The 20,116-nt window shown below is 36.5% G+C and overlaps 1 protein-coding gene across 3 annotated transcripts in view; it reads right to left on the bottom strand.

Moving 5' to 3' along the window:
* The window catches only part of GRM3 (glutamate receptor, metabotropic 3), a 243,256-nt gene that overhangs the window by 81,483 nt on the left and 141,657 nt on the right, over positions 1-20,116 (bottom strand). Inside the window, exon 2 of one of the 3 annotated variants that reach the window (XM_011996058.1) lies at positions 19,291-19,898. The exons of the other annotated variants lie outside the window; for them this stretch is intronic. Within the exon in view, the coding sequence (XP_011851448.1) occupies positions 19,291-19,758 (468 nt within the window). The 5' untranslated portion in view covers positions 19,759-19,898. The remainder of the gene's footprint in view (positions 1-19,290; positions 19,899-20,116) is intronic. 3 annotated transcript variants of the gene reach the window in all.

Consider the following 20,116-nt stretch of genomic DNA (forward strand, 5'->3'; position numbering starts at 1 on the left):
TTGTTAACTGGGTTCCTGTCTCATTTGTCTAAACTTGGTTCTGGTATATTCTTGACTTACTTTACTGGCCATATGGTTTCTCTGAGAAAGCATAAAGAAATAAAGGAACTCCTACACTGGACATCATTTTGAATGATAAAAGAAAAAATGTTTTAGAATGGAGAAGTAATGTAAAATTTTGGAAGAAAGTTACCCAATTATGTTATTATTAGATAGAGTGGAGGAAGGAAAAACAGGATGTAGTTATATATGCTTTGGAAAAAAATACTTTAAAAGAGATATGCTTCACATAAATTAAGACTCTAAAATGGAATACAGGAGGACTTAAAAAATAATTCCTACAATACAGAATAGTCTCAACAAGAAAGAGAAGATGAAAACTCTAAAGAATCCCCTGGGTACTAGGTTACGTTTTTAGGAATTTTGGTGTTAGAACTAGCAACACAGAATGGGTGCTGTCTGTATGTAGGTTGGGGGCGTCCCCATATACAACATAAAAGATTGACATCAGCCTGTAAAAATAAGGGACACTAAAGCACAGAATGTGAAAATGCATCAACGTGATTTTTGTCATTGCTATTGTTTTGATTTGAAATTATGTTTCAGGAGAAGATGTGGCAGGAAGATATAGAATCATCAGATGGAAAAGTTGGTTCTATATGAATAAAAGAAAGATGCTGCTCCATCCCTCTTGCTTTCTCATTCTCTCCATTGGGAATGGTTTCTAACATGGAAATGGTAGCACAGATAATGTGAAAATGTTACCACACTCAAAATTAGGAGAGAATACAAAAAAAAAAAAAAAAAAAAAAAAAAAAAAAAAAAAAAAACACAAACCCACAAACCCATAATCAGATGGATGGAGTTTGTCCACAGTAATGAATTCTGGAAGAAATTGCAGATTACGTTTTGAAATCACTATCAATAATCCTTGAAAAACACATAATGGGAGGACTCCCAGAGGGTGAAAGGGGAGGAGGAAGGACAAATTTGGGATATATAAATCATGAAAAAATATAAATAAATAAGCATGATGTGCTTTGGTAATCTTCTAGAACAAAGTTTGCTAACAGAGAACATGGAAACACTTAGAACTGAATGAGGAAAGTACTAGGAATCAGCATGGGTTTAATAACAGTATATTTTACGAGGGGGCCATCTTTTCAATATTATATAAGGAAGAGTTGCAGCCTGGAGGACCATGACTTCAATAAGTTATTGGTGACATTACTTGGACTCTTGTGGAAAAGAGAAAGTGATAGGAGTTGGATAATACAGTTAAATATACTCAAAGACAGCAGCTTGGAAGAAAGTCTTATATGTCTTCCAAGTCTTTATATAAGTCTTATATAAAGTCATATTTCTTATATTCATAGTGGCCAAATAAAATTTAATTTGTATGAATGCCATTGAAAAAAATATAAATAAGCAATAAGATCATTACATTGTAGAGATGAAAGAAACCGTGAAGATGATCTAAACCTTTTGTTTTATATGTGAGGAAACAGAAGCGCACAGGGTAAAGTATGGATAAGGCTGAAACTCAGAAAGTTTACATAGCTTATCAAGTGAACACAGTAAGTGATAAAGCCAGGCTTCATGACATGATTCCTTTGCTCTAATTGTGATGTTTCTGCATTCGTTTATTCAAGAAGTGCTTATTGTCTGATAGGCACTTTTGATGTATCACTGAAAGTTACATTTCAGTGGATAGTATTAATGGCTGACATTTAGTGCTTCCAGTGTGCCAAGAACTGTTGTAAGAGTTTCCATATATTTGCTCATTTAATCCTCCTAACCACCCACTGAGAATAGATGTTGTTATTATCATCACCATTTTTAGTGTAAGGAAGCAAAGAAGCTAAGTATTTTGGCCAAACCACAAAGCTAATAAATATTAGAGTTAGCTGTAGAGTACTCAGCTTGAATCCTTGGCCAGTGCTTTATGCATTCTTCTATAACACATGCTACTGTATTTAGCAACAGTGATGATAAATGGGCCAAAGACTGGGAATCCAGGCATGAAAATTATCCTTTGGGATTCTGCATAGATGCCACCCTATACCTACAGTATTCTGAACTGAACCTGCTGGTGCTTCCTGGGGTCTCAGAGCTGTCATACCTCTTTCATTTAATACACCATAGGAATGCGAAGGACAGCAGACTTATATCACTGGTGCTTAAACTTGGATGCATGCTGAAATCACCAAAACAGCTTAAAAAATATTGATGCCAGGGCCCTGTACCCAGAGATTTTGATTTCATTAGTCAAAGATGTGGCCTGAGCATCAATATTTAAAACATCTTCTCAGGTGACTCTAATAGGCAGCCAAGTTTGAGAACCAATGACTTAGATCAGTAGTTCTCAAACTGTGTTTTACAGACTTCAGGAAAGTCCTTTCAGGGAGTCCATAATTTATTTTCATAATAATATGAAAATAAAACTTTTCATAATAACATGGAGGCACTAGATTTCTTTTTGACTATGTTGACATTTGTACTGATGGCGCAAAATCAATGGTGGATAAAAGCGCTGGTGCCTTAGCATGAAGCAAGGCTGCAATGCCAATTTTTACAGGAACATTGTATTTTTCACTGCCACACACAGTAAAAAAATCAGTTTTGTTGAAAAATTCCCTCAGTGAAGCAGTAAGAGATATTAATTTTATTAAACTTTGAACCTTGAGTATGTATCATTTACATATGCTGGGTGATGAAATAAGAAGTATGTGTAAAGTACTCTGCTGCACATTGAAGTACAATTCTTGTCTTGGGGAAAAGCACTTATGCTGTTGTTTGCGTTGTGAGCTAAACCAGCATAGACTTTTTTTTCTCTTTCTTTTTTTTTTTGGAACAGTATTTTTTACTTGAAAGTGTGATGGCCAGAAAAATTATGGTTGTTTAAACTTGGGTATTTGGTAGATATTTCCTCAAAAATGAACAAAGTAAGACTCTCCCTTTAGGGAAAACAACTGACAATTTTCCTTTGTTTGTTGCCAATAACAAAATTTCATCTTATAAGTGAAAATTAGAAGTTGCATCTGCCACTGTGAGCTTGGCTGCTTCCTCATACTTAAAAACATTTCTGAAAGGATCAATGGAAATATTTAAAAAAGTGTTTTTTTGATAGTAGATAATGATATGTTAATATTCAAAACAATGAATCAACATTTTCTAAACGATTGATACATGATAGAAGATCATGAATGGGTTAAAGTTTCATTCAATGTGCAAGATAAACCAATAGATTTTAATGTAACAGAGTATGATAAGCACAATGATATGTTTCTAGATTCCACAGCAATTAACCTGTAAGGAACCACCACTTGTTGAAATTTGGTGTAGTATCAAAGAAGACTATTCACAGTTCTCTGAAAAGACTATTAAAATACTTCTCCATTTTCCAGTTACATATCTGTAAAAGTTTTTCTTCATGTCCTTGAAATAAAGCAATATATCCAAAGAAATTGAATGTAGAAATCAATGTGAGAATCCAAATGTATTCTTTTAAGTCAGATGTCATACGTCTTTCATTTAATACACCATAGGAATGTGAAGGACAGCAGACTTATATCACTGGTGCTTAAACTTGGATGCATGCTGAAATCACCAAAACAGCTTAAAAAATACTGATGCCAGGGCATCAGTATTTGCAGATTAGAGAGATTTGCAAAAATGTAAAACACATTACTTTTTTCAATTTTTATGTTTAGGGTTGGGCAATGTAGCTATTTTTCATAAGGATAATATGGAATGGATTTCTTGATTATTAAGTGAATAAATAAATCTGTTTAAATTAAAAAAGAATTTAGACAACCAATAGGCAGAAAGGCTAGGATTAGAGCTTAGTCTCTTGATTTTCTCAGAGGACTAGGCTCCCTCTCTGGAAACAAGGTGATATTATATAGGAAGAGATGTAAATTGCTGAGTTTAAGTTAAAATTACACAGGTGAAGAAAGAAGAAATAACTAGAAAAAATGAGATTATAAATGCAAAATTCAATATTGCAGTTCAGCAAGTGCCAGAAATCTAAGGGTGGCTAAAGTCAAAGAATTATTAGTAAGTGGTTTATCCTGTTTAGATTCCAATTCAGAATTCCTCAAAAGTGAACAAAGAAGAGCTATTTCAGTTTTCCTATTCTCTAAGTTACTGTTTTCAGACTACCTTTTTTGGGCAAGGCTTTTTTGGGGAAGCCTTTTAAAGATCCCTAGTATTTTCAATAGTCCTAATATTTTTGTGCCAGCTACTGTTCTAATTGTTGCAGATGTATTTTCTTATTTAATCCTCATGGCATTCTTATGATGTAGATACTACCGTTATCCCATTTTATAGCTTGAGAAACGAAGGTAAAGGGTGCACAGAGAGCTTACTAAGGAACCCGTGAGTGGTAGGTATTCTGGGACCACTCACTTTTGTCCTATTTCTTCAGTACATTCTGCAATCCAAGCTCGTAATGGATTCCTCTCACTATAATGATGCAATGATATATTTCAGGTTATAACGTTTGTCTGTTTTCTGTTCTGAAGCCATAAACTCCTTTATTGGAGGACCATGACCAATCATCCCTTGCTATCAAAAGTATGCTTTTCATTTGTCAGTCTGTGCTTTGTGGTGACTCCATAAACATTTGTTTACTGACTGGCCATCAACAGAGATAACAACGATAGTCTAAGAATCTACTGGGAAATTTCCATGTGAGGAATGAAAGCTTCAAGCTATAAATATCAGTGTCAGATTTGGCTTTATGATTTATGTGAGAAACTCAATGACCTTATAGCAGAACCCATTGGGCCTGAGAGTCTGCATGCAAGTAAGTGATGTTTAGCAGAAGCTCTTTCCATATGTAGCATGTACTGTCATTTGATTTTCAATGTTCAAATACTATGAGGTACCCATTTTCTTGGTGGTTTGAATTTATCCAGGACTTAGGTGTTGCAGTGTTTTCACTGCAGACTATCAAGTCACAGATGTGACTAATTTTGCTCAAGAAGAAATGCTGGACTTGGCCAGATACAATTATGTTTGCCAGCAGGTGTGATGTTATAAAATTAGTATTTTTGTCTTTTTTCCATTGTTGTAGTTGTAAGCTGGTGTAATTTAAAATAGGCTTTACTTGCAGTAGTTGTCCAACAAACCATTGTTAAATGTTATTAAATATCTGCCACCATTTTCCCAATTTTTTTTTCTTCCAAATAAACTCAACTTTATGGAGAAACTCTGACATACTATGATGTTCCTTCTGTCTAGAATGACCTTTACTACTTGTCTGCTCAGCTAATCCATTCAAGGGCTTCTTCTCTAAGGAACCATTCTTAATGCCTGACTTCAGAATGACTTGTATGCCCATTCTCTGAACCTCTTTCTTTCCCTCATGTGTTTCTCTCATGGTACTAATGAAAATATATGGTGATTTCTAGATTATTCACTAAATTCTCCACTGGAGTGAGAACTCTTGTTAATCTCTGAATTCTCAATGCCTCACAGAGTATAGAGGTGCTCCATAATATTTGTTAAATGGATTGATGAGTGAATTGATATTTTGCTGCTCTACCATGTAACATTTTCCAATTATAATGATGGGTTTATGTGTGTGTGTGCACGTGTGCACGTGCACACATGGGGGGAAGCTGACCACCAGCAGGCAATATGAAGCTACTCTAAAGTATGACTGAGAAACAATTTTATTGTGCAGTGTGGATCCTTAACTAATCGTATTCTTTTTTAATTAAAATGAGATGACACATAAGACAAGGAATTGATTTAGACTCTCAGGAATCAATTAACACCACTTGCTCACTTATTCTTGCTTTGCGAATGTTTAAAACTTTATTTTTTTCCCACAATCAATAGCCAGTTGTGGAATGATGCTACTGTAGGCATCCAAGCCATACTCATTCACTGACGGGAATTTTTAGTTCAATACTAATTTATTTGGAAGTTTTATTTTCTCCTGATCTTTTCTAACAAGCCATGGAGCCTTCTTTTTAGGATCCCAGGTGCCATGCTTTATTTCAATGATGAGTGTGTGTGTATGTTTGTGTGTGTGTGTGTGTGTGTGTATCCAAATTTTGCTTTTGTGTAAGAATACCAGTCATATTGAATTAGGAACCTACTCTACTTCAGTATGACCTCATCCTAACCTAAGTACATAGGCAATGACACCATTTTTCAACCAAGTCACATTCTAAGGTACTAGGGGTTGGAACTTTCCATATTATGTTGAATATAAACTTTCAGTCTTTTACCACTGAGTGTGACATTAGCTGTGAATTTTTAATATACGGCTTTTTATTACATTGACATAGTGTTCTTCTATTTCTGTGTGTTGATTTATCACGTGTTGTGCATTGCTTATCATGAAATATGCTATGATCATGGGAGCAAAAGAATATAAGCTATGAGAAAGATCTCAGGCAGTTTACTCTATTCTTTTTGTGTTCTGAAAAAAGAGGATGTGAACTGGAAAATATCAGTCATTTGCGAGCCCCCACATCAGTTCCTCGTTTACTATTTCTACTCAGGTGTATCAATTTCGTGATGTATCAATTTCAAACAGAGCTTTGTGCCTTCTATGCTGACACAATGCCAAATATTTTTTTTCAACAGAAGACAAAAGGACTGTAGACATGTAGAATCTGGTAGAAATAGGTTTCCCACAAAAGTGTTTTTTTTTTTTGCCATGAGAATTATTTTCAGAAGTTTTACAGTTATTGGCTTCTGAATTTGTACTAATACATTAAAGTGAACAATAATAAATAGTTTTTATGAGAATCTATACTTAGCTACAAAAATTCCAGATGGCAAAGAGGCATCAAATGCCCACTTCCAAGAAGAATGCTATTTACAGAGCTGAACTATATACATTTAAAAAATAAACCATTGCTACTGTCCTATAATCAGGAGACTTGATAATAACCTTCATGTTTATTCTCTGCTGTTCACCTATCTCTTTGGGGCTGTTTTCTAACAATAAGTCTACACCTTTAATTGCTTTGTCACACATGCAGTACTGAATGGTTTGTTTAGTTCTTTTAATTAAATGCTTATATATGTGCCTGGAAGAGGATCATTGAGTTGCTGCACTTTGAACCATCTGTTACCTCACAGCACAGGTTATTACATAAAAACAAGTTCTAGAAGTTGTGATGTTTAGAGACCTTAGTGTCGCTCCTATTCAGCTTGTTCAAGTTGCATCATTAGCTGTACAAAATCCCAGATTGGCCTGTATTTTAAACTGGAACTGGGGGTGGTATATAGTTGACAAAACTGCCTGAGAAATTCGAGCTGTTCACATCAGCTGAGTTATCTGCCCATAAAGGAGGCCAATCATATTGTTATTGCTAAAAGGATTAGTAACCTGTTTTGTTTTGTTTTGTTTTGACCACATTACCTGTAGCACATCTGGGAATATTTTGCATGAAAACAATTGATGCCCATCCCAAGACCAGGAATTAATGTTGATTTAAGAAATCGTATAGTGAAGTATAGCAAATACCAGTGTACGCAGTATAATCTGAAGAAGTCAACAACTCCAATGTGCCATGGGCCCCCAAAACACTTGAGTCAAAGATCCATATTGGTTATCACCATTCAACAGCATGGCTCAGTACCAATGATTTCACGTGGACATTCCAAACAAAGGACCCCTAATCATAGTGGAAACCTTCAAAAATGGCTCAAAGTCACTCTGCTTTCCATCCCAAGTCTCTCTGGAAATCATTGCGCTCAATTGCTGTGGTTTGTAACCAAGATTGTCATCCACTTTTATTTTCTTCATTTGAAACTGAAGGACTTCTTAAATAGTAAGGTTATTCATTTTGGTATTTTCATGACTCATCATTTAGGCTGAAATGATATGCAGACCACAAAGGATTCCTCGAATCCTATCATTTCAGGAGACTGGTATTATAAGACATGTCATTTCTCACCATCACAATGCTACTCCATATTCAAATACCTAGCTTGTTCCCTCACTAACAACGAACTATCTCTGGAGTAACTTTCTTTCCATCCAGATTTAGCAGATACTTACAAGACAAACAAGAAGGTATTTTGCCCACTGAATTAGTCTGCATCTGCTCTTTGCTGCCCTTTTCCCCTATGCATTAGTTTTCAGGAGAAATCGCAGAAGTGAAGTGGTTCGTGTTCCAGTTCCTAACAACAGGATCAGAAAGTCTATGTCATATTGGGTGTCAAGTGTGTTTGTGTTTGCCAGCAACACCTGCGAAAACCTGACTTCCAGGGTGACTTGACATCAAAAGACTTGTTAGAAACACATTCTTTAGTGCCTCAGGTATTGATTTTTGACAATGTCTCTTGAAGTTTTAACAGAGCCACAAGTTGAACTAATCTATATTTTTCTGTGGTCCCTGAAGTCACTTGTATAAGAATAATACAAAAAATATGGCCTTATCAATAACAAAAAGCATGCCAATCTTTGTCAGTTGTTAACCAAAGGACAAAAGCTGTTGGGTACGCTTGGGGATAGCTGAGGGCTATAGCCTAATATTTCCTTAAATGATTATCATTTACTCTTGAGGTCTTGGGGCAATAATTTAGGGCAAAGTTATATTCACCATATTGTAGCAAACAGAATTGTGTTATTCATTGTTTTCTTATTAACTGCTCTTTACTTCAATAGAGCTGTCAGACACAAAAGACGTAAATGGTATTGAAGCAAAGGAAGCAAACAGTGCACAGGGTTGGAATCAGACAGGCCAGCATTGGAATCTCAGCTCCTCCTTTCACTAGCTGTGTGACCTTCAGCTAGTTATTTTAACTCCTTAAGCTGCAATTTCATCTGTCAAAAGGAAAGGATAGTAATCTGTGGTTTAGGAAGTTATGTAAAGATTACATGAAAACATATGAAGCACTTAAGTCACCGATGGGCACATAGTAAATGCTCAATAAGCAATAGAGAGCGTGATAATAGCTAATTCATAGTCACTCATTCAGCAAACTTTGACTGATGTCGATTATACAAGGCACTATTCTAAAATCTAGTTTTCTTTTTCTGGATGAGCAATGTACCCCTACAGTCCTCCAGGAAGGCGTAATTTGATGGGAGACAAAGAAACATAGTGAAGGATAAAATTTTAAGATATGTATGTATACAAACTTATACAAAAACACAGGTGAAGAGCAACTAATTACACTCAGATGAGTCATCACAGACCTCCATGTAGAGGTAACATATAGGCTTGATGTTGAAGAATAAGTGGAAGTTTTCCAGGCAGAGGAAGAGGAAAGGAGGTTTTTACATAGAAGAGAGAACACGAAGACAAAGATGAGAAAGTACATATTTGCTTTAATAGTATCAGGTAGTTCCCTATTTTCAGGGTACCCAGTGCCTCACAGGGATTAGTAGAAGGTAAAGAAGGATAGAAGGATGGTGGTTAAACCACTTAGGATTTTATATGCATTATAAGTATTTTGAACTTTGTTCTTTAAGAGATAAAAAGCTATTAAATTTTTTATTAAGGAAACGACATGACCAAAGTTATGTTTTAAAAAGACACAGTGGATGATATCCAACTTGAAAGGAATGAGTCAGGGAAGGGCAATCAGATGAACAAACTAGTCATTCTGACTTAGGCTATGGGTTCTTGAAAGCTAGGAACGATGTCATCTCAATAATGCTGAGTAAGTTGATAATATAAATATAAAGATTGGAGCTTTAAAACAAATGGAGCCTACTTAAAACCATTTTATTTCATTGGTAGTAATTACCCAAGTACTCATGTTTTTATTTGTTCTCCTCTTTGTGTCATTACAGGTCACCTTGAATCCTTCCTGGAAAAAAGCAGGTCATAAATAATAATGGTTGTTGGAGAAAGGTCTCTAGGAAAGATGAAGAACTTTTAAATTCCTAGAAGCATCTTAGAAAAGATAATACAAAAAATATTTATTTAACGTAAAAATAAGAGCTGAGAGTCAGTTATAGCCATTGGTAACAGTTGAAATTTTCTGGATGGTACCAACCTGCATTTATTGTTACTTTCTTTTACTTTTTAATTTAATTTAATTTTAGCGCAAGAAGATACATGTTCATATTTGTTACGTGGGTATATTGTGTGATGTTACATTCCTTTAAATCTTGTATAAATAATCTTTCTTAAAACTACTTTGTAAATGTAGGTAATGTAGACTTAATGCACGTGTATATTTTTATTTAGATGGAATTTACTTTTTATTGAGAAATTCAGAACAAATTTCAGTTCATTTGTTCAACCACATCTGTTTTCCATATTGGAAAAGCTTAATTGCCTGGTTTGCATTCTATGAGGCCTCATTTGTGAACCTTATGGTATCTACCCAAATTGGAGGCACTGTGCCTGGGAAAAAACTGCTAGTCCCTTGGGTAAACACCCTGACAATTCAACCCTATTAAGTGATGGCAAATCTGTCAAGATGCTTTGCCATTCTGACCGCTTGGCAAGGAAATGTGGTCTATGTTTAAAATATAATTTTTGAAGGTGTTGCTTCTATTGAATTCTCCCCTGTATTGCAGTTCACTTTATTGGAATGTGAAGCCAAAGTGTTGGCAAGAATCAAAACTTTGTTACTAATAACAAAGAGATTTCCACAATATACCAGGTGGTGTTGTCAAAAATAGTCACACTACAGTTTTAGTGTTCAAAGTCCCACTGATAAACCTCCTGGAGTATCGTTTGTTTGGAGTTTAACTGCAGGTGTTTTTGGAACACTATTCTTAAATTCCCAAAGTCCACTAATTAGAAAGGTAATCTGTGAATTTTCCACTGAATTTTCCATAGATCAGTAGAAGTACTCATACTACATGAGATCCATGGACCTTCCTTATTATAAACTGCCAGCAGTTGCTCTTTCCATATTGAAATACTGAAATTGTACATATCAATCCACAAAAAAGGCACATATTTAACGGTAATTTGGAAAGAGAACTTTGCGTCATTAAGGCAAAATATCGTAGGTTTAACCAGAAGTGTCAGGAGTCCTATTTCAAAAGTTTACCTATTAATCTATAATCATAGCATAAAACACCGCTGCTATCTTAGGAATGTCTGAATGTCTGTATTCTTTGCTTTTCATTGCATGACCTCCATCATAGACACCTGACCTGCAGTGTAAGCCTGGTTCAGAGCATGGACCATCTATTGCCTTGTGAACAGTGGTCCTGATGGTAAGTTCTTATCTTTCACTAGAGTAGTTTCCAAATAAACACATGAAAGAAGGGGAATTAATTAAGAAACGAATTAACCCCAATGCAAAGGGAAAAAAATAGCATATCAGATAATTACTTCAGATGAGACATGTCTACAATGAAGCAATGCTAACAAAAGCATTTTTAATTGTTATTGCTGGTGCCTCCCTCCCTGTGATAAAGTCCTTGAATAGCACTGCCCTTTCTTGGAGGAGGTGAAGCAGGAGCAATGGAGGGAGGTTTCAAAACAATCAGCATTGTGAGATTGCTTTAGAATGAAACGTCTGGGAAGGAAATAAATGAAAAAAGATTCTGTCTGAGATAACTTTTGAGTCAGGTTTTTCTGCAGCTTAGACTATGTGAGGCGGTGGTTGGTGTGGGAGGCAAGCTATCTGGATTCTCATGTTGATTCTGCTACTTTTAAAGTGATAGAAACTTGAACTCGGAACTTGACCTCTGAGTCTGAATTCCTCTTTAAACTGTTCCTTTTGGGCTGGAGATGTTGAAAGTAAAATAAATAAATAAATAAATGAATAATAAATAAAAGGTAATAGATAATAATATCTACTAAAATGTTGACTGCTAAGTATACAAGGCACCATTTTCTCATTTTTCATGTATTTTCTTATTTAATTCCCACAATAACCCAATGAGAGAGGTACTACGAATATCCCCATGTTACTGGGTATACATGTACATAAAGATGGCAACAGTAGACACTGGGAACTAATAGGGGGAGAAGGTAGGGAGGGGTTCAAGGGCTGAAAAGCTACCCACTGGATACTATGTTCATTATTTGGGTGCCAGGATCATTTGTACCCCAAACCTCAGCAACACACAATATTCCTAAGTAATAAACCTACATATGTGGCCCTTGAATCGAAAATAAAAGTTGAAATCATAAAAAAAACCCTCAATGTTAGACATGAGTAAAGAGACAATGAGGGGTTAAGTGAATCCTAGTCAGTCTGCACAGTTTTAATCATTGTGTTGAAATTTTTCAAGAAAGGCACACTAAAAATGTACAATTGTAACATATCCATGCTATAATAATTGTATGAAACTCCCTAAATGCAACTATCATTTTTACTATTCTAGTGATAGAGACACCGGTGATGGAGTAGTGAATGGATTTCTAATACTGTCACTCTGCTTTTCTTGAGGATAGGATGATGTTCTCTTTGCCTTTGCATTAGCTACAAGCACAGCATCTGGCATAAAATGTTTTCCTGCATATTCTTCCTGTGGAGAGACTGCAGACAGCTAGGCAGGCTCTAACATTCGAAATGGCACTGTCTAGTTGTGTTGAGCCTTGGATTGTCTTCTCTGGAATAGTTGGTCTAAGAACAATTGTAATGGAACCCCTAGAACTTCTCTCAGATCAAGGCATCTGTGGCACATGTGTAAAGAATGCGGGTGAGGATGATAGGGGCAATTTGGTCCTGTCTGCTCGCCTTGCAACATCGTTTGTCTTTTATATCTAAACCAATCTTCCATTGCAGGAAAGTGCTTATTTCTCATTTATGAGCATCCAGACTGATCTAGAATAGGTGGGTGATGGTTGTGACCCTTCATCCAAGATTCCCGTAAAGATTTTCAGCCTTCTGGAAGTATAGCAGGTTAACATCCTTCAGTTCTTATCAATTGTACATAGGTAATCAATTCTTTCAATTCATTCAACAAAGACTTACTGTCTACCTGGTTGAGACATTATTCTAACTATCAGTAATATGAAGAAAAAAAGACGTCGTTCTTAAACTCAAGTGGTTTATAGTTCATGGAAGAATAAATATGCAAATGAACAGTTATATGTACTTAGTAATGGAGGTGCATGTTTATGAGGTGAGTACTTGGGAAAGGGTTCTCACAGGGATAGGATTTGAGGGGAGGACTGAAGGAAAGTGGGATTTGCAAGGCATACAGACAGCTGAAGAACATTGCATTCTAGGTGGATGAAACACTATGTTCCCTCATATATGAAAGACTGTGCAGATATCATCCTGTAGACTATGAGAAAGCAATTTTCCAGGAAGGCTTCAAAGGCAGGTTTGCTGTTTATGTATATCTAGGTCTTTCTGATGTTCAATCCCATTCCTTTCTGCTCATTCTGTTCTCTTTCTGATCTCCCTGTACTTATGTTGTCAATTGATACTCAGATTCTACACTTGGACCTGTTTTATGTATGGTCTTGATATTTCCATTTGCTTCTACATCCCTCAGAAGCTTGTAAGATATCTACTATTTTAAAATTTTATTTTACGTTCTCTCTACTCCATGTCAAGACTACATGATAATGTTCTGTGAAATAATGTTCTTGCTGTGCTTAATATATACATGCTTAATAAATGCTTATTTTCTGATAAAAATGATTTTATATGAGAACCCTAGTTATAATATATAGGTAAATAAGATGCTTAATTCATGAAATTTGCAAAAAATACTAATATAATCAAGTGAAATAACAATTGACTGGACTTCTGCTTCAAAGTGATCCTGATATAAAAGAGCCCATTATGTAAACTTTCTGCTCCATATTTTAAATACTTCCTTTGCAACGACTTCAACCCTAACAGTAGAGTATTTTCATAGAATAACATATAATTATAACATTAAGAAATACCCTTAAATGCCATGTCATTCAAATACTAATATGTGGCTTCAGTCTCCTCAGTAACAGGCCAACTTTTGCTTGAATAACTCCAGAAACAGAGGACTCACTTCCTTCAACCCTTCTCCTTCCAGGCTATTTCCTTTTTAAGAACTTTTCCTTATGTTGACTCTAAATATACCTTGCTCTAGATCAGTGTTTCTCAGTGAGGAAAGGGAATAATTTTGTAACTTGCCAATGTATGGAAACATTTTTAGATGTCAAAGCTTGGGGTGCTGGTGGCATCTCATGGCTAGAGGCTGGTGATGCTACCAAACATCTTACAGTGTACAGGACAGCCCTATATCCAGCCCCAAACAGCAGTAGTGCCAAGTTTGAGAAACTCTGCTCTAGAGTCAACCAATTTGTCCACAGAGAGAGTGTACCTGTTTCCATTCAGCAGTCTATCAGATACTTGGAGACAGCTAACTATATGAAGGCTACTACACTCCCAAGTTCTGCAACTATTTTTTCCTATGCTCCTATAAGAAAACTGGCAATTAATGTGTGACTTTTCCCCAAAACATTTGAATTTAAAGGAGGAATGAATCATTGAAAGAAACCAATGCTTAATACAAATTGACCAGCAGTGGTCCCCTTGAGCACTGTGGAGTTGAGTGGAGGGGGTATAATAGAGTGATGTCTTTATATGCTCTTCCCTCTTCCCCATATAGTTAAAACCTATGAAATTTACTGCAAGGGATTTAATTTCAGGAGTTAGTCTTCTCAGGGATATAATGTGAACAATGCGTGTCATGTCATGATACACTATGTGATAATAACCATCTCCTGAGTTAGAGTGTTCCTGGGATGTGAATAGTGCTAGAAATTCTGGAAAATTTCTATACCAGGGGTGGGAAAGAGATAGGAAAGTCCTTTCAAGGCTCTCTTCCGCACTTTCTATGAGCTTAACTTTTACATACCATCTAAGCCAAATCTTCATTTGTTCCTGAAGTCATTTTAACACTCAGGGACAAAACAATAACTGGGTCAACTTGTATCTGCTATGTTCTAATTAAAATTTGCTCCATCTAGGCAAGAAAGACTGAAGAAATGACGTGTTCTCTGGAAAGAGTGAGGGTCATTTCAAGGAACATTTTTGATTGAACAACTTAGCAGTTAACTACAGTCTATTTTAAATCGCAAGCATTGTCATTGTTTCAAAACAAGTACCATGTAGACAATTGCCTAACGGCAACCAACTTGATTCTTTTCTTGAATAAATACTATTTTCCCTGAAGTGGGTGGATTGCAGGCTTATGGAGAAGAGCAGGATACAGTCTTAAAAATGCTTTGAAAGAAACTTATTCACCAGGGAGGGTGAATAGACTCCCACATATATTTGCTAATATAGAAGGATTTTGATGTTAGTTTTCATTGATTACTGAATTAAGAAATCAATACTGTTGTTTTATAAAAGGGACCAGCACAGACTCGCTTGTTGTACTTAATAAGAGCATTGGGAAAATAAGTATCCAGTTTCTTCATCAGTGGTGATACAGCTTAACCCAGCAAGTCATTAAGAATTCCACTCCATGCAGTTTTCCTATCAGCAAACACTGCCTATTGTATGAACTCACACAGCAGGTGATATCTCCTGTGCTGCCTTCCGGAAAAATTTCTCTCCTTTAGTGGGAAGATAGTAAAAGAAGAGGAAGCTGGAGAGAAAGCACGTCCTGAGGCAATTCAGTGGAAAAATCCAGGCCCAAATGGGGAGATTGCAATGTCTAAACTGACCCAACCACAAAAGGGAAGATGTACAAAATGCTGTCATTCTCTAAAGTTCTCTCTCAACAGGCAATTTGTAATGGAAAACCCTGAGCTCTGGTTTGGGACTAGATGTTATAATTAGACAGCAGGAATTTTTAAAATTTTGTGACAGGTTCATACTCATTTACTTCTTCCACCCTCTTTTTTCCCCCGGCTCAGTTCAAGCAAAGACAATTTCCAGTACATATGTAGGAAGTCAAAAGCAGTTAAAAATGGATGGCAATGCTACAGGCTGCACACTGTCACCACGGTTACCACACACCAGGTGTATGACCAGAATCAGTCACAGGAGCAGGAGCATGTGAGTATGAGAGGTACCCAGAAAAATCCTCTCTCCAAAAATGTTTCCCTCATTAGTGTACAAGAGGGCCTTAAATTCACCATTAGGAATTTATGGCTTTGGATTACCATTGACTATATTTTTTAGAATTCTTATTAAAGGACATATATGTTTCAAAGGAATAATACAATTTAATTATTAGCTACATAACAGCCACCTAACACCTCTTACTATTCGTGATGCCTAGCTGAACACAGGACCCTGTATGGAAGGGTTCCTTGGAAGGGTGCCTGGGGGTCAGTGTATAGACTAATTGCTCCAACTCTTTGCTTGATTCGGCCTGGATGAATTTGTAGCCTAATCAGAGTCTGAGTAGTCAGGAAACGTGGGAGCCGTGGAGGAGGGAATGGAGCCCTCTCTCCTGTCCCTTCTTACTCATATCAAGGCCTTTATCCTCTTGTACAAGGACATCTCCCACAATTTTCTGATTGGCTTCTTCAGATCCAGCATCTCATTTACACTGTCACCCTGTTAGCCTTTCTCCAATGCAACTTTCATTCTTACTTATCCTCAAAACCTTTCTAAAGGTCATTTCTTACTTTGTGAGCTACATGAACATATTCTGAATTATAGTCACTGTTATTTCAGAGCACATTGTACCCATAGCCAGATTTTAAGTTTCTTGAGATCAGGGCTGTGTTCTATATGACTTTAGTGTTCGCTCTAACTCCTATCACAGTGCAGTACACACAGTAGGAGCTTAACAGAGACTGACTTGCTGATTAACCATGTGGGAAACCAACAATGACTTCATGAGACTGCTTGGGCACCAGAGAAGTCCACATAATTGGCTTTAGATATGGCTTTCCACTGACCCGTCCTATAATTTTAGGGACATAAAGTTACCATTTATTGAATCTGTCAGCTTTTGGTGAGGCATTTCCATAGATTTTCTTAATTTATCCCCTCTCTAACTTTTTGAGGTAGACAATATTTTCTTCATTTTACAGATTTACCAGTAAACGGTGGAGTTGGAAATCAAACACAGGTCTTTCTGGTGCCAAAATCTATACTCTTTCAATTATAGCATGATAGTCTGGGGTTTTTTATTTATGCTGTGAAGATAAGAACTTTATCAACATTTGTGACTTTATGGTGATATTGACCAGATAAATGAAATAATGAGATAGGTCTTTCAATGAGTACGAAGTGGCTTCTGCCCTTGGGAACTAACTAGTACAGGGTTTTAGTAGCCCACATTTTTTCCTCTAAACTGGTCTGTCTTCTTTCAGGGAATACATAGGTAGTAAAAGAGTAAAATTAGATTGTAAAAAGGCCATTTGCAGGGCACAGTTTCTCAATTACTTTGGATAAGTGGGATATTTACACATCTGCTGTAGAGTACCATTTATTGCACTAGGAGAAACTAAGGTGAGAAAAAGCATATATATATATAAGCCCTTACTAGTGGTAATATTGAGTATAATATAAATTTGTGAAATGACTGGCATTCATCGGGAAATTATGATTGAAGTATGACAGACTATATATACACATATATGAAATCTGTCATACTTCATATATATATATATTCTCTTTTCTCAAATAAAATAACATTTTTCATCTCTCTTGATCCAAGTATAGAAACAGTGGCAAAATTAATATGATGTGCTTTCATATGTGCAATATTTTCTATCCATCTAGTGAAATGTAAGGATGTTTATTTAAAACCAGTTATCCTAATTACTCATAATATGATGGTGTAATCTGAAGAAAGAAATAAATTTCACATAGCTCATAGAGAATCACACAGAATTATACCTAGAATTTTATTTTATGTATCTATGTATTTATTATTATTTACATTTTTTTTTTTTTTGAAAAAGTCTTGAAGTTGCTCAGTTGCTCATGAAGTCTTGCTCAGTTGCTCCAGGCTAGAGGCCAGTGGCCTGATCTTGGCTCACTGAAACCTCCGCCCCCTGGGTTCAAGTGATTCTCCTGCCTCAGCCTCCCGAGTAGCTGGGAACACAGGTGTGTCCCACTATGCCCTGCTAACGTTTTGTATTTTGGTAGAGGCAGGGTTTCACCATGTTTGCCAGGCTGGTCCCAAACTCCTGACCTCAGGTGATCTGCCTGCCTCAGCCTCCCAAAAGTGCTGGGATTACAGGCATGAGCCATAGCACCCAGCCTATACCTAGAATTTTAGATGCCACAAATGTGAGCTAGAGAAAGAAGGTTATTCCAGTGCAAATATAGTCAATTTAAGTGGTTCTTGACATAAAAAGATAACATGAGTGTAGTATAGTTTCTTTTAGTGCTTGGGGTTTGATTATAGTAATTTGGTGGGAGGCGAAGTGTATGACTCTTAGAATCATGGACTTTTATTACTGTGACATTAGTGCTCTCATCAGAAAAAATACTAAACTTAAAGTAACATATAAATATCACATGGGGTAGTTAAAAGAGCACAGAAGTACAAAAGATCTGTCTGAGTTCTAATTCTTGTACTTTCTAGCAGTGGGAGTTTTCATGAAACCAATCTTTCTGGGGACTGGGAAAATGACAAAGTTGAGCTGGATGATTTCTCACTTATTTCCTTCTATAAAATGTATAACCTTGTAAGTAAGGGTTGCAAGAGTTTGTATATTTCTTCTTTCCAACAAAATTATGACAGCCAATTATTAGCTTTATATCTAGTTTAAGTTATGTGTTAAATGTTTCTTTTTTTTTAATAGTAGCATCCTCTGGCTTCTCTGCATACATTTTAGGTTTATATCCTGATGAATTATTTATATTTTATCTCTGAACAAAAAAATGCTTTAGTAAAAATTAATGGGAAAAATGGAGTTCCATGACATTATGCCTTCTTGTGTTTGATTGTATCAGTGGCTTCAAATTATTATTTCATTTTACCTTGACAGTCTGTTATGTAGCTGCAGCATTTGTCCTGTGGGCAGGGCATACTTACCAGCTTCTTCACTCTGGGTTGAGCCCTGTGAGTTGCTTTGGCTAATGGGATGTTAGCAGGTGTGAAGCAAGCAGAAACTTGAAGGAGTTTTGTACAGCTGAGTTTGCATTCTCTTGCACCTCTGCCATCACTCAGAGAACATTCCTGGGCTCTATAGATGATCGATTCCAGGAGGAGGATAAGAGACAACCATAGCTGCCCCCAGTGAAACCCAGCCTCCATTTAATGTTGCAATAGCAACCTGATATACTTCTAAACAATTTTCGTTGGTAGAAAAATTTTCTGCCTGCAAACCTATGTTATCAAATTATAACCAGAAAAAATGATAATTGCATTGTTGATATAATCCATTGATGAAGTTATTACGATATTTCCCTTTTGTTCCCCAAAAACCTAAAAGCAAAGAGACATAGCCTTTTAGCAATAGCATTAGCTAATCTTACCTGTATGGAAACACTGCTGTAAGAGCCACCAATGACCCCTGCAATGAGAAGTGGGATGTTTTCTTGAATGGCATAGGATCCATCAGGACACATATACTCAGCTTCATCCACTTTTGTCAAAGATGCCCTGACAAACTCCAGTGATTGCTCTAATGCATAGGTATCCCTTGAACACGTATCCAAAATGTGAACACCCAGCTTCACTCCTGGTAGCAAGTAATCATCTTTGTTGATTTCATCAATAGCAAACAACATAGCTTCCAGGCGTTGAATCCCTCGGTCTTCATTGATTCGCCCACATTCTTCAGTTCCAGTGCCTTTTTCATTAATAGGAAATAGGCCCCCTAAAACAAGGTCACCTTCTATCTTAATCTCTCTCCTTAGAAAGTTATGGTCCCCTAAAGAGAGTAAAAATCCCTTTGAAAACAAAGCTAAGGTAAGAACTTGGAGTCTTGTCAACATCTTCATGAATCCTGTTTCTGTACCTCTGGGAGATATCAATGGTGGAGCCAATGTGTCATGCTAGTCCTCTCTCATTTCCAAACTGGATCTTTGGCCTGTCCTTCAAATAAGGGAGGAACAGACTAACAGAGCCTGTCATCAAATTCCTAAAGAGATAAAAATTATATGAACAAAAATGGTAAAGAAAGCAACAGTGATTACATCGATCATGCCCTATCAGACCTTTAATGGGATGACTCAGAAAACCATTTACCAAACACACAGTACACCACAGCACCAGGCACTCTCCCACAGGTATTCTCACCCCATCCTTACACTCTCTATGATGTAGTTCCTAGTGGTCCCATCTCACAGAAACGGGCAC

This window comes from Mandrillus leucophaeus, unplaced genomic scaffold (genome assembly GCF_000951045.1).
Source record: "Mandrillus leucophaeus isolate KB7577 unplaced genomic scaffold, Mleu.le_1.0 Scaffold50, whole genome shotgun sequence".
Classification (NCBI taxonomy): Eukaryota; Metazoa; Chordata; class Mammalia; order Primates; family Cercopithecidae; genus Mandrillus; species Mandrillus leucophaeus.